This window comes from Neodothiora populina, assembly GCF_041146345.1.
Source record: "Neodothiora populina strain CPC 39397 chromosome Unknown canker_contig_16, whole genome shotgun sequence".
Taxonomy (NCBI): domain Eukaryota; kingdom Fungi; phylum Ascomycota; class Dothideomycetes; order Dothideales; family Dothioraceae; genus Neodothiora; species Neodothiora populina.
The window spans coordinates 1,484,108-1,497,443 of NW_027191409.1; the positions used below are offsets into that span (position 1 = coordinate 1,484,108).

At 53.9% G+C, this 13,336-nt stretch overlaps 5 protein-coding genes across 6 annotated transcripts; 2 read left to right on the top strand and 3 right to left on the bottom strand.

Moving 5' to 3' along the window:
• Window positions 1-73: 73 nt before the first annotated feature.
• Window positions 74-521, top strand: AAFC00_003830 (uncharacterized protein; the record flags this gene model as incomplete). The annotated part of the gene is made up of 2 exons (XM_069343360.1): window positions 74-259; window positions 321-521. 2 exons carry the CDS (start codon window positions 74-76, stop codon window positions 519-521), a joined length of 387 nt encoding a protein of 128 aa, XP_069201189.1.
• Window positions 522-1,663: 1,142 nt separating this feature from the next.
• AAFC00_003831 (uncharacterized protein) lies at window positions 1,664-4,447 on the bottom strand (the record flags this gene model as incomplete). The annotated part of the gene is made up of 1 exon (XM_069343361.1): window positions 1,664-4,447. One exon carries the CDS (start codon window positions 4,445-4,447, stop codon window positions 1,664-1,666), a length of 2,784 nt encoding a protein of 927 aa, XP_069201190.1.
• Window positions 4,448-6,950: 2,503 nt separating this feature from the next.
• On the bottom strand, window positions 6,951-7,780 carry AAFC00_003832 (uncharacterized protein; the record flags this gene model as incomplete). Its single annotated transcript, XM_069343362.1, has 2 exons — window positions 6,951-7,651; window positions 7,705-7,780. 2 exons carry the CDS (start codon window positions 7,778-7,780, stop codon window positions 6,951-6,953), a joined length of 777 nt encoding a protein of 258 aa, XP_069201191.1.
• Window positions 7,781-8,261: 481 nt separating this feature from the next.
• On the top strand, window positions 8,262-10,607 carry AAFC00_003833 (uncharacterized protein; the record flags this gene model as incomplete). Of its 2 annotated transcripts, none has more annotated exons than XM_069343363.1 (2): window positions 8,262-10,388; window positions 10,476-10,607. In XM_069343363.1, the coding sequence occupies 2 exons, from the start codon at window positions 8,262-8,264 to the stop codon at window positions 10,605-10,607; spliced, it is 2,259 nt and encodes a 752-aa protein (XP_069201192.1). The 2 variants fall into 2 exon arrangements, with proteins under 2 accessions (XP_069201192.1, XP_069201193.1); XM_069343364.1 differs by having other exon boundaries at window positions 8,841-10,388.
• Window positions 10,608-11,904: 1,297 nt separating this feature from the next.
• On the bottom strand, window positions 11,905-12,579 carry AAFC00_003834 (uncharacterized protein; the record flags this gene model as incomplete). The annotated part of the gene is made up of 1 exon (XM_069343365.1): window positions 11,905-12,579. One exon carries the CDS (start codon window positions 12,577-12,579, stop codon window positions 11,905-11,907), a length of 675 nt encoding a protein of 224 aa, XP_069201194.1.
• Between the last annotated feature and the right edge of the window lie 757 nt (window positions 12,580-13,336).

Below are 13,336 nucleotides of genomic sequence, written 5' to 3' on the forward strand. Positions count from 1 at the left end.
CAGTCTACCCTCAATCTCCTTGCAGAAGAAAAGAAAACCACGAAGAAGAGAAAGGAAAAAGGAAGACAAAGAAATGAAGCTCCTAACCCTCAACTTCCTGACCTGCGCCCGCAAAACCTGCAAACAAACCGCGTCCGCCTTCCCTCTACACCCCAAAGACGCCGAGCTAGAGCAGATCGAACTCGAGCTGAACCCCTTGTTCATCCGCAATGTCGTGCCGCGACTGGACTGGGACGTCATGAGGGGATTAGCAGCCGAGGTGAGTCTCGAAAAAAAGGAAACCCATAGATAGGTGCAAGAAAGACTGACAAGCAAAACAGCTCGGCCTGCCCTCTCTGCCCGAAACGCTGCCGACGCAGGAATCAATCGCCGACGACGACTCGCAGACGCTCAGGGACCTGCATACTCTGCTGATCGAGACGGGCGTGCGAGAGGGTAAGTTGGTCTGTGCTAATTGTGGGCATGAGTATGCTGTCAAGGAGGGTATTGCCAATTTCTTATTGCCTTCGCATTTGGTTTAGGTGTTCTTTTCTTTTGTTTTCGTTGAGGTCTGGTCTTGGCTCTTCTGGGCTCTTCTGGGCTGGGAGATGAATGGAGAGATGGGGAGAAGTAGAGGGCTGGATCTGGTGCATTTGCCGTCTTCGGCTTGCGCATTAGATTATACGAGTATGATGCTGCACGAGGGAAGAAAAGTGAGGCAAAAGCCAAGCATTGCCCCACGACTCAAACATCGCCATGCTTCGAAGAGGACAAAAGAAAAGCAGAGAGTTCACGACTTCTACCTCGGCGAATACACCCACGATCTCGACTGCCCGAACTTACATCTCTGCGCCATTCTCTGCTCTCCGGAGCAAGCAAAGACGGCGCCGGGGAAGAAGAAGATGCCGTGACCAGTAGTCTATACACTGATCGACCGATCCTGCACAGTCCTAGCATATGAGGGAGAACAGGAAGTCCTCAAGTCACTGTCCAGATAGCATTGAGAGCCGAGCCAGGAAGCGATATCTACGGAAAGAGTGGACTAGGTGGACTGGCTCTTGGTCTCCCTCATTTTCCCTGTCTAGACCATTCGCAAGACTTCGCAGTAGGAAGAACTGGCATGACTCTAACCCGCAAACGATGAGAACGCAAGCAAGAATTGCGCATGGCAGGAGAGGAAACACCAGAAATGCAAAGGAAGGGGGAAATTTTAATGCCTCCGCTGCTCCCATAATACGCAACATGACCTTCACCTTGTCTCGTGGTGCTGCTTTGCGCAACCTCTTGTTCCTCTCATATCTCTCGTCTTTGTTCATAGACTCCCGCCCCTCTCCGAAGGAAACGATGGAGATTGAATCAGAATCGTCATCCGCGATATTTCCAGGTCGTTTGTCGTGTCTATGTCAAATAATGTCATTTCGAGCGTATCGTAGACGTCATTGCGAAGAAAGTAATTGACTCTTTCTCTACTTTCTTCTGTTGTTTCACACTGTCCCATCTCTTTTTCTTCTCAGCTAGGCTCGTTATCGTGTCGTGTTGTGTTCTTTCTGTCCCTTTCCTTGCTGTGTGTGACGTCTCCTTCGTTCTGTAGAAAACCCAATCCCACTCATCCAATCATGTTTTTTCGTTCCATTTCGCATATATCATAACCTAAGAAACCAAAATCAAGAACAGGAAAAACAAATCATCGCCGCCTCCTAAAACTCCCGCTCTTCCTATCTTTATCATCACCCACGGTATCTCTGCCCTCGTCTTCCTCAACCACAGGAGCAGGCGTCCTAGCAGCACGACTGCTCCTGCCGTCCCTCCTGTGCTTTCGAGACCCATACCCGATTTGACTCGCCGAGTCGTCGGGAGCGAGCTCCGAGCGCCCGTCGTCGAGATACGTGCCTTCTTGGAGGTCTGGCGTCCAGGGGCCTGCGAGCCCGCTGAATCTGCCGTCGAGGCCGTTGACCGGAGACGCGAGCCTGACGCCGGGTTCGGAGGCGAGACTGCCGCGTCGGGCTTTCGCTGTCAGAGTGAGGCCTGTGGCGCGGGCGCGGAGACGTTCTCGTACCGCTTCGGCTTGGTAGTGCAGTTTTTCGAATTGGTCCTCTAGGTAGTCCATGCCGCGCAGGATGTCGCGCTCGATCTCGGCGAGCACGCTGATTTCCGTGTCTTCGTCTACTTGTACCGGTGCTGGGGCTAGAACGGCGCTTCCGAGCGGTGCTGGAGTACCATTGCGAGAGGGAAACTGCACGCCGCTCCATTCATTGCGCAGAGGTGAGAAGGGTGTCCCGCCTCGTTGAGATGGAGCACCGCCAGGAGCAAAGGGAGTAGGGCCTGGAGACAAAGGAGTGGCGGTTGGTCCACGCGAGGGACCGCGGGAGATGTTGATGCCGGAACCGTAGTAAGCGGAGGATGATGGCATCTGCGTCTCGGCACCACTGATCAAGAATCCATCGAAACGACCAGAGATCAAAATGTCCCATTCACCGTCGGTCACCGCAGCAATCGTGGCTAGCGTGTTGTGGAGGTATTGGTTGTTCAGCAAGTACAGACAGCACTCGGCCTCGCGAGGTGGACTCGACAAACGGTAGAGGCGTTGTAGCGCAAGCGAGACTTTGGTGAGAACATCATTCTTCGGCAAGTGGGATCGTTCTGCGCCGGCAGGCGGAAGATTTGACATGCCCTTTCTCAAAGCGATGAACAGAGGGCGGCGCTCGGGCTCGATATGCGTAGTGATGGCAAATGTCAACGTTTCATCATCAATTTCAGCAGGGGCACTGGTCGGGTCGTCGGAAGACCTCAAGAGCCATCCTTCCACAGCACGTTTGGTCTTCGCGTTCTGCCTCAGATAATGGGTGCGCCACTCGGGAGGTACATCAGGATCGACCTCTTGCATGGGCTCAGCATTTGTGATACCAAGACCACCGCTCTCGCCGGACATGGTGAAGGGTGGCCACTGCGGAAGCTCTCTACGGCCTGCAGTGAACTCCAAGATCTCGCCCCAACTGATGCCCTTTTCTTCTTCTTCGGACACATCAGGAGAAGGCATGCTCGTGCACATGACGCAGTGACACTTCTCATTTGAGATCTCGCGAGCAAAGACGGTGGCAACGCGATCGAGCAGTCTTCTGGCGACAGAGCGATAGCCGGTAGCCACGGCAATGGAGCCGCTCTTGTCCATGACCTTCAGATAATCATCCAGGCGCGCATGGACTGGTGCGAAAAGCTGGACGAGGTCGTTCGGTGCGCTGCCCTGATTCATACGAGGAGACGCATAGACACTCCAGTTCTGAGCTCCTTGGTTGTCGACTCGAGGCAGAAAGCTTCGAGGTATAGGACGGGGGAGACCGCCGTTCTCCAACAAATAATCAACACGTGGATTGACTTCTGGCGGGATGATAGGTGGCGGCGGTGGCGGCATGGCGCTTGGAGCGGGAGGTGGGGGCATACTGCTGGGGCGGGAGGATGGGATCGGCGGAGGATGCATGCCATGGGACTGGTGTAGTGCATGGCTGGCTGTCGTAGCGTCATAATAGTCGTATGGTCCTTTGTTTTGGGACGCACTGGAGGGGTTCGCAGAATGGTGTGCTGAGTGAGGGGCCCGCGGCGACGGCTGTGGGGGCAAAGGGGGACGTTCTTCTGTCGTATCGAGTGCTGACGGATGGTGACTGGGTTTCTTTTCTGTCGCCTGTGAATCTTGAGTCTGCTGGGTAATGGTGGATGCTCGTTCCTCCGACGTCCTCTCGGTCTTGTACGTCTTTTTGCTCACCCCCGTGGAATCCGAGTACTTGGACTTGTTGGGACTTCGGTCAGAGACGTCGCTGGAGTCGGAATCGTCTGAAGAGAGCCTCTGTCGGTGCGATGACGACTTCTTCTGCGAGCTCGCGGTGCTGCTGGAAGGGCGCAGACCGTCGGACGAGCCCTTTCGAGAGGCACGCGCCTCTGCCTTGAGTTTGTCGGTTGTCCGTCTCTTGCTCCGATCCACATCCGCCCTCTTGGCCTCTTTCTCTTCTTCCGTCAGCGGTGGGCTTGGGGGAGCTCTAGAAGGCGGTGTGGATCTGGAAGGGTCAACAGCCGGTGCATCATTCTCTGACCTGGCTCCGGTGGGACGGGAGGAAGGAACGTCTTCTCGACTGCGCACTGCCTCTCTGCTGTGTTCCTTGGAGAAGGAAGGATAAGAAGATGAATGCGTGCCGATGGACGAGCGACGCTCCATCTCAGGAACGAGCATGGTCACTTTCTTTCCCGATTTCGAGCCCAGGTCGGCATGAGAGCTTCTCTCGAGTCGTGAGGTGCTGCCGACCGGACTCCCGTCTCTGCTGGTGGAGCTTCTTCGTCGATGTGGTTTCCTGGACGAGTGATGGCGGTCCCTGCTTCGTGAGGTGTGTGATGGATGTGAAGCATGGGAGATGCGCGAAGACGAGTCGCGGTCATAGTCCTTTTTGCGTCGACGAGGCTCCTCGTCGCGTATTGAAGGCATGATGTGGAAGTGAGGTCAGGTCTACAGTGAAGGGTCAATGTGGAGAGTTGCCGCAGGCAGGTGCAGGTGCGGAGAGGCTTGGGAAGTAATTAAGGCAAGGTCACAATGTCAGATCGAATCGCCGAGTAAGATGCAACTCAAGATGGAGGCTGTACGAATAGTGTACTCGCAGCAATAAAGGTGATGGGTGAATGCGATTGGGCGGCAACCGCCTCGACACTCCCAGCGCATAATCAAGCCGAGGACAGCGCTTTCTTTGAACGCCCGAGGCTTGGGTGGATGGCCAGGTTACAGTGCTCAGAGATGTACGTCAAGGTGAATATAATATATGTATCTAAATCGAGGCTAAGCAGTGACTTGGGCGATGCTGAGCAGAGAGCAGGAGGGATTACACAGTTATCCTGACCGGACGACGCGCACGCGATTCCTCTTACGGATTGCTTCGCCGTGCTTTCGAAGAGATAAGCGAGTTGTACAAGTGCTTTGACATCTTGTATTGCACAGATGCTGTACAGTCCAGTGACTCGCGTTAAAAGAAGAGGACAAAGTGGAGGAGGTTGGGAGATAGTGGATCCCGCTCCCGGGACGGTGTGAATTGAAACCCTGGAACAAAAGAAAATGCCACCAGAGATTCGGAGGGACTGTACACAGATTGCCAGACCGCAACATCAGTGACGGTGGATCCTCAGATTTATGCTTAAAGCCCTGCCATGATTTCTTCACCGCACGCCGTTTCCTGGCACCAAACCACGGCGACGTCGTTGCCAAGACCATCGTGCACATGCATCTTAACAGCACCACGAGAAGGGAAGGCGGAAGGCCATCCGGGAGAGAGGAGAGAGGGGAGGCTGTGCCGCCTACCTATTAGACTGTACAACCTGCGCTGCACTGCGCTGCGCTCACTCCACCCTTTCCATGCCCTGATGATCCGTGATCGTACCGTATCCATCCCACCTCTGGTGCTGACCATCGATCGTGTCTTGACATTGATGTAGTCCGGGTGCGCAGGCAGGCAGCTCGTGCAGTTCGCAGCAGGCTGGCTGCATTTGCTGCACAGCCCCCTCCCGCCGTCCTGTCGCTTGTGAGTGGGTGTGTTCGTCCATGTACAAGTACTGTATATGTGGCTCCTTGTCCACCCTTGCTACTGTGCGTCGTCGCGCGCGCGCTTTCTCTACCTCGCATCTATCTGACGAATAAATTCATATGGCACAAGTACAAGTATCATGGTAACGCGCGTGCACTCTATGACCATAAGCCACTCATGTATCGTCGAGCGGCGTCCCAGTCGACCGAGGTTTGTGGCACACGTTTTCCCAGGTGAGGATGCGACATGTGTGATACCCCATGCATGTCATTCGTGTCTAGACAATGTTCGCATGCAGTGCGGCCTGAAGTGCAAACGCCCGCGTTCCCTTTTGGCTCGCTTGTGTGATTGTTGGCTCGCCGTGTTCTCGTACACGAAGAAAAAGTTGGCAGTTGCATTGACGTGTAAGCAGACGGAGTAGGATGCGGTTTGGTGTATACATATACCGACTTGTCGGTCAGGTCTCTCCTTTAGTAAAAAATTGTTCTATTCCAGTGTGCTGTCTGACTGTAGACCAGGCATCTCAGCAATGTGCATCTACGAAGCGACGGCGTATCCCTGTCGTAAACACATGCTTTCGTACACATTCTACTACGAATGTCCGTGGTTGACCACGAGAAGGATATGGGCGACATATCATCATCAACACTCTTCTTCCTCGTCCAGAACCACCACCTCTTGCTCCACAAGTAAAAAGTCAAAAAGTCAAGAACACGCACACAACCACAAGGCGCAGGCCCACGACAGAGGCCATCACCTGACTCACCACCATTGTGACATCAGGCATGCGAGGAGTCGATTCAGGAATATCATTGTCGCTGATGTCAAGTGTCCCAGATGTGGAGTCGAGCCGGGTGATGTTGGTCCTGTAGGGGGCTGGAAGTGGAGGTTCGTCAGAGCTGATGGGGGCGGGGTTGGTGGTGGTGGTAGCGGTGGCAGCGGCGGCAAAGACGATCCTGATGGAGCAAGAGGAGTCGAGACGAGGGTTGATGAAGGGTCGAGTGCTGGCGATCCAACAAGTAGAGGGCAGGTCCGAGTTTAGCTGGGCTGAAAATAGCTGGAATGGGCAATTTCGGCCGTTGCGCGGATCGCTGGTGTAGACGTGGATCAATCGTCATGTCTGTGTGTCGCGGCGGTTTTGATATGTCTGCTTGAGACTGTGACATGCTCGAAAAAAGCGCTGTAAGCGATGTACTGAGTATGTGAATTTCATTCTTGGTTCGAAACGGGTCGTAAATACAACCGCCTCATGTCAGGTGGTTTGCCTTTCATCGCAGATAACGCCGCCCCAGATGCACCGATCCCCCCTCTGCTTTTCGAATGTCCGACCAACGCCGTTGCTTGTCTCATATGTGGGATATCATCACCCTTGTTCTTGACTTGTTCCACGCAATAAGAGAAAAAGAAAAACCCCCAAGCCTAAAATCTCTCCTTCATCCTGGAGGCCACAGTCCTGAGGTTTCCGTAGACCTTGCCCGGAGGCGAACCCAGAATCAGACTGACAATGGCTTCTCTCGCGATGTGGATGTTCTTGAAGCCACCCAGGATGTGGATCTTGGAATCCGCAAGCACCACTCTCGTCCTCGAAGCGTTCTCGATGGCGAACTTCGTCTTTCCGTCTTTGCCAGCGATACGACCGATGGCTCGGCCCTGGTGCTCTCCCTGCAGCGTCTTGACATCCTTGATCTCGAAAGTCTCAATGTATAAGTCGTCCAATCTCAGCAGGGCGATGGCATCGTCGACGTCGAAGCCCAAGCAGAAGGCCTGGATGAAGTCGGCACCTTTCTGCAGGGCGCCGGTGTCGGTGGTGTATTTTGAAGTGCGCAACTCGATGGCTTTTGACTTGACGTTCATCCTGACCTGCAGCTTCAGGTGCTCGACGAGAGGAGGATAGATTTTGGCCCAGGCATTCTTGAGAGGGGTCATGCGGTGAGGAGGGACGGAGACTTTGCGCGTCTCGCTGCGGTGGACCTGGGCAATGGTGTTCTCGGGGTTGAAAAGAGGTCGCTCGGCCGAGTCGATTTGCATGTCGGTGTCTTGAGGCTGTTGCACGGCTGGTGCGTCTTGGGAAGGGGCAGTGGTGTTGGTGGAAATCATGAAACTGTCCTCGTCAACAGCGGCTGCGAGACTGGTCAGGTTGTTTTCTCTGGGAGATTCAGGTCATCGAACATACACTGAGGGGCATCGTGGACGGCCTCCTCGATTGCGAGTTCCTCGGGGCGGCGCAAGAGAGCGGTGGGAGCAGGCATGATTGCGGTGTGTTCTTGTGACTCGGACGAGAGACACTAAAGATGATACAGCGTGTGGGTGATATAGTCCAGTGTGTGGTCAGGTAGTGAACGTGAGTGCAGAGTGTGGTACAGTATGTGTCAATGTCAGATCCTCAAGGGTAAAGTAGCAAATAAAGAAATGTCGAGCTCGTTCAGGCAAAAAGCCGAGAAGTCTTGGCGTTAGACTTTCTTTCGACCCGATAATTCTTTCGACCTTTGCGGAGAGTCGGAGGGAGATAAAAGATAGAGAAAAGAGGAAGGACAGCCTCACGGCTTGGCAACAAGAAGAGGCCCATGCGCCTGCCTGAACGGGACTTTCATGTGCAAATCGGCCATCATGGATTCTCTGCGTGTTTCGTGATTCTTGAATTCTTGATTCTGCCACCAGATCTGTTTCTGTATTTCTGTATTTCTTCAGTTCTTCAGATACAATGTTGAGCTGGACAGCACCAAGCAGATGATGAGTCAACATGTAGTCCGCTCTGCTATCTGGGCCTCAGCTTCACCATTGTCATCTTTCTTATCGTCGTCGTCATCGTCGTCGTCGTTCCTGCCGCTTCTGCGTTCCTCTGCCTCGAGCAGTCACACGCTTGCGCGGACATGTGCCTCTCTTGCTCCTTCCTCTCGCGCATTTTCCACTTCTGCATCGACAGCGACACGGTTCGGTCTGAGATCATGGGCAGCGGCCCCTCCACACACACCCTCACCGGCTGGTCGCGATAACTCATCGAGTCGCTCTCTTGCTGCCCTCCTCCAACACTGTCGGCCGTCCGGGCAGCTCGCTCCAGCCATCACCCCAGCCCGACAACGGTCACTCCTACACTCACGATTACGGACACTTACGTCACATCAGTCGCGCTTCTCTTCTTCATCATCATGGACTCCCAAGCCCCGCCAGCAAGACGACCCCGCTCTCTGTACCACCTGCAATCGGCGCTTCAAGAGTGATGACACTCACCAACGCCAGCGTCCTGGCCCCTCGGACGCGGTAAGGCACCAAACAGCCGCGTCCAGCCAGAAAGAGACGAGACAACCTGCGATGGAACAGACCACACCCACGCACGATCACGGACATCACTCTCACAATCTGCTAGACCGTCTGCCCCACCTGCACAGGCCGACCAAGGAAGAGCTGCTGGCTGCCGCCTCGGGATTCTGGCAGAGGCTGGGTGTGCGCTTCAAGTGGTTTTCCATCAGGAGCGTGCGTCCCTTCAATACCGATGAGATTGGCGCCTTCGTCTCGTGGATCGTCGCCGCGCATCTCCTGTGGATCATCCTGGGCACCACGACGTTTGTGTCCATCGCCGTCCTGGCCATCAACAGTATCTTTGCTCAAGAGACGCTTGCCGGCTGGATCGGCAACTATCTCACAAAGTCCACTGGCGTCAAGATCGTCTTCGAGTCCGCCGTCGTGCCCAAATGGAAGGACGGAGTCATCACCTTCAGGAACGTCTTCGTCTCGCGCCGCCCCGGCCAGGGTCAGGCCAACGTCAAGAAGGGCTCGTCGATAAGCGCAGCCGCCGCCGCAGCCGCCGCAGCAACCAAGGGAGGCCAGTCTGCTGCAGATGCACTGCAAGAGCGCAAGGACAAGGAAAAGGCCGAAGAGGAGGACACAAACTATACCCATTTTGACCTCACCTTCAACACGGTCAACGTGACACTTTCCTTTGCCAAGTGGTGGAACGGAAAGGGTCTACTGCGTGATGTTGAGATCAAGGGCATCCGTGGCGTCGTGGATCGTACCTCTGTCCTGCCCGGAGATCCATCCATCGATCCCCGCTCTTACCGTCACGAACATAGTCCCGGAGACTTTGAGATCGACTCGTTCAAGGTCGAGGACGTGTTGATTACTGTCTATCAGCCAAACAACTTCCGTCCCTTTTCCGTATCGCTGTACTCTTGCGACCTGCCCAGACTGCGGAAGCAATGGCTCTTCTACGATCTCATGTCTGCCAACATGATCTCTGGTTCCTTTGATGACTCCCTGTTCACCATTCACCCCAGACAGACACACAACCAGACCGGCCTCAGCATAGATGCGACTAACGGCGATCCTTCACAATGGAAAAAGCACAGCAGATTACGCATCGACGCTTTGAACATTGATCACCTGAATAGAGGCGTCGAGGGTCCCTTTTCGTGGATTCACGAGGGCAATGTCGACATTGTCGCCGACATCATGTTTCCCGCAGACCAAGATGGTAGCATCGCCAAGGTCATGTCCGACTTCTACGACCGCATGGAGGCTACCATGAAGCAAGGCTACCTACACACCACCCACCAGCATGACATGAGCGACCACCATGCCGAACAACATGCCGAGAGCACCGGCGATCCGAATGACAACGATAACAGATTTGTTGTCATGGATCTCCGCGTCCATCTCAACGACGTCAGGGCCGCAGTCCCCATCTTTACGAAAGATCTGTCGTATGTGAACAATGCGCTCATCCGGCCCATAGTGGCATACATCAACTCGAAACGAGCCTTCATTCCGGTGAATTGCCGAGTAGTCAAGCGCGTCAGCGAGTTCGACGGAAGTTGGACCATCTTCGACAGCGGCTTGCTTGACGACATGTCCAAAGAGGTACGCATATATCTTTTCGAGCTGGGCGCATGCGCCGCAGCCGCAGGAGCCGATCTTGGATCATCAACAACTGACATTTGGATCTAGACTTACGAGGCCTTTGCACGGGATATCGTCGACGATTCGCAGCGTGTGCGCCGATTGAAGAAGGTGGGCGTCTGGACGCTGCAACTGGCCGCTCAGGCTCTGTTTATCGGTCTCGCGGGCCAACTCGCTTGATTTTTTTCCATTGTCTTTGTTTTTATTGTACCATACACGGAGCACATGCGAAGCATTCACAAGGCGTTTTGGAGAGGCGTTATTGCTCATTTTCCGGGAATCATTCCCCCTTGAAAGACCTTCTGATGAACCAACAAAAGGACCAAGCACATCAGAGAGGAAACAGACGACGGACGGAAATGAGCTGGCCGGCTGATTGACTGAACCCCTGACTGATTGATTGATTGATTGATTGATTTACTGACTTACCGAAACTGTTCGGACGAAAATTGGCGTTCTCCTTTGGCAGCATCGAGCGGGGCGAGGGGCGGTCTTTTTACCTTCACTTGCTTATCTACCTACCTACGTATATACTGTCTCCTTTAACTTTTGATCGAGCGAAAGAAAAGGCGAGGTACGGTATCGTATTGTATTGGCAAAGAGAGACTTGCCTACCGTATCTATCTATTCATGTAACATCTACGAAAGCCTCTTCTACTCTTTTTCCTTATTCTGCGTCCCTTGACTGAAAGCATGGCTCCTCACGTGTGCCTTCCATTCTTGCTGATCGACTGACTGATACTCGAGATACCTAAGGTAAGGTGGGGTAGGGTAAGGTGGGTAATCGATTGTGGTCCTCGCACCACCCTTGCCAATATTGCGTGTGCCTGATGTATAAATGTTCCACCTCTGGAGTCAATAATCCCCTTCTTTCCTTCCTTTCTTTCTTCATTCAAGTCTTGGCAAGGGCACAAACTCGCGAGTTCTACTAGCTTGGCAAGGAATGTGCCCCTGCTACTGCAGCTATTGTGACTATTGTGCCTACTGTGATCATCATAGCTGTACTGCAGCTACTGCGACCACAGTGACTACGCAAGCCACCAACACAGCTGCTACAAATAATGTAGCGAAGGATACAGATAGGTCTGGTCGGCTCAGTAGTAAGGTAGGCTCAGTAGGATACCCTCCACAGAGGGCAAGTGCGCGAGCGGTGGGCTGGGTCTCCGCATCGGTGGCATCGAGTGCTGCGTTGGCGGGGCTTGTCTTTTGTCTTTGCTGCTACTGCTGCTGCTGGTGCTGAAAGTACTGGTGATGATAATACCGATGATGGTGGTGGAGACTCTGTCGGCTTGGAGGATGAAGAACTTTCGATGCAGAGAGGAAGCCATGAGACTCTTCTGTTGGGACTGGGCTGAGATTGTGGAGATACTCTCAGTCGGGACAGAGATGGACTTGATGTAGCGACTTGCTGGGCTGTAGGGTATGTGGTAGACGGTATGGAGACTCGTGATTCTCGTTCTGGGTGACTTGTGCCATTCTATGCAGCGACAGCAGCAGCAGCAGCAGCAGCAGCAGCCTTGACATCGTGCTGTTCGAATCTCTTCTGCACCGCAGCACCGCCATTGAGAAACTTCTCCACTTCCTTGTCCAGAGCAGCCAATTCGTCCTTTTTCTTGTTGTTCTCTGCTATCAGGCTCTGTTTTTTCTTGAGCAATTGCTGGCGCTGCTCTTCCAATGCTTGTCGTTCCGCGTGCTCGTGGTTTATGCGGGCTATCATGAGATTGTGCTCGTCTGCGTTTTGATAATCAGGATTGGCGGCCAGGAACACTTCGACGGGAATCAATGGCAGAGACTGGTATTTGTGATCGTAGCCCTCGCAGCCCACTATCTCTCCCCGGAGGTGGCGCTGCTCATAGTAAAGATTCTGCAGCTGCAGATGCAGAGTATCGATTTCCTGCTTGGCCTCGGCCGTCTGTTGTTTCGTGGCGCGCGTGTCGAAGATGGCGCTGCGGTTCAGTCCGCGCAGCTTTGCGATGCGGGTGTTGAGTAGCTTTTGTTGTGCGGACAGTTCGAGACGGGCTTCGGTCGAGGGGTTGTCGCATCTGTTGCGGTCCAGCCAGTCCAGCATCTGCATCGACTGCGCGCGCGCTGCTTCGGCTGCTTCGAGGACTGCCTGTAGCGATGGGTCGGTGATGAATTGGTTGGCGTCCATGTTGGTTGGACGGAGATATACTGTTCTTGTCGCTCTTGAGATGCTCCAGTCGATGGCGATGCGATACTGATGATTGCTTATATTTGAGTACAGTAAGGTAGTCCAGGTAGCTTAATCACGTATATCTTGTCTTTCACATGCAAAGATGTACAATAACTGTGTTTCAAGCAGTTGCGCACGACTTCCTGATACACAATACAACAATAGAAAAGACCCTGCCAAGATCAGCGACTTCCTCGTGCAGCACGAGCAACTGCGATCGTAAGAACTCGGAACAACACTTGATCCACACGCCGGATATACTGGATTGTCCACTGCATGTTCGGACTCGGACCAGTCGTTCAGTCCTGCGGCACTGCTGCTATTGACGAAACTTGTCCGAGAATACGGACGGTGCAAATCAGTACTTGTGCCCAACTTCACTTTCCGAATTTCCGGCTCGCCGCTCTACCACTACAACTAAACCGTCCATCGCCAATCAGCATGGGAACGGCTCTTCAGACCCCCGTGTTCGCATATACTAAGCCACCAAGTGCGTGCCGTACGTCATGTCTGCTTCCCCCCGGCCACAACGTGCAGGCCGCTGCCGTACGGAGGACTATTTGCCGCTCGCCCAACAACGTGAACCTCGATATCCATCTCTCGACTGGGCGGGGCCTTGTGCTTCTTGTCTAAATTGGCTTGGCAATCAAATTCCCCCCAACCACAGATGACTTACAGCGAGTCGCAGTGGCCAGACAGCAGCTAAACACCAACT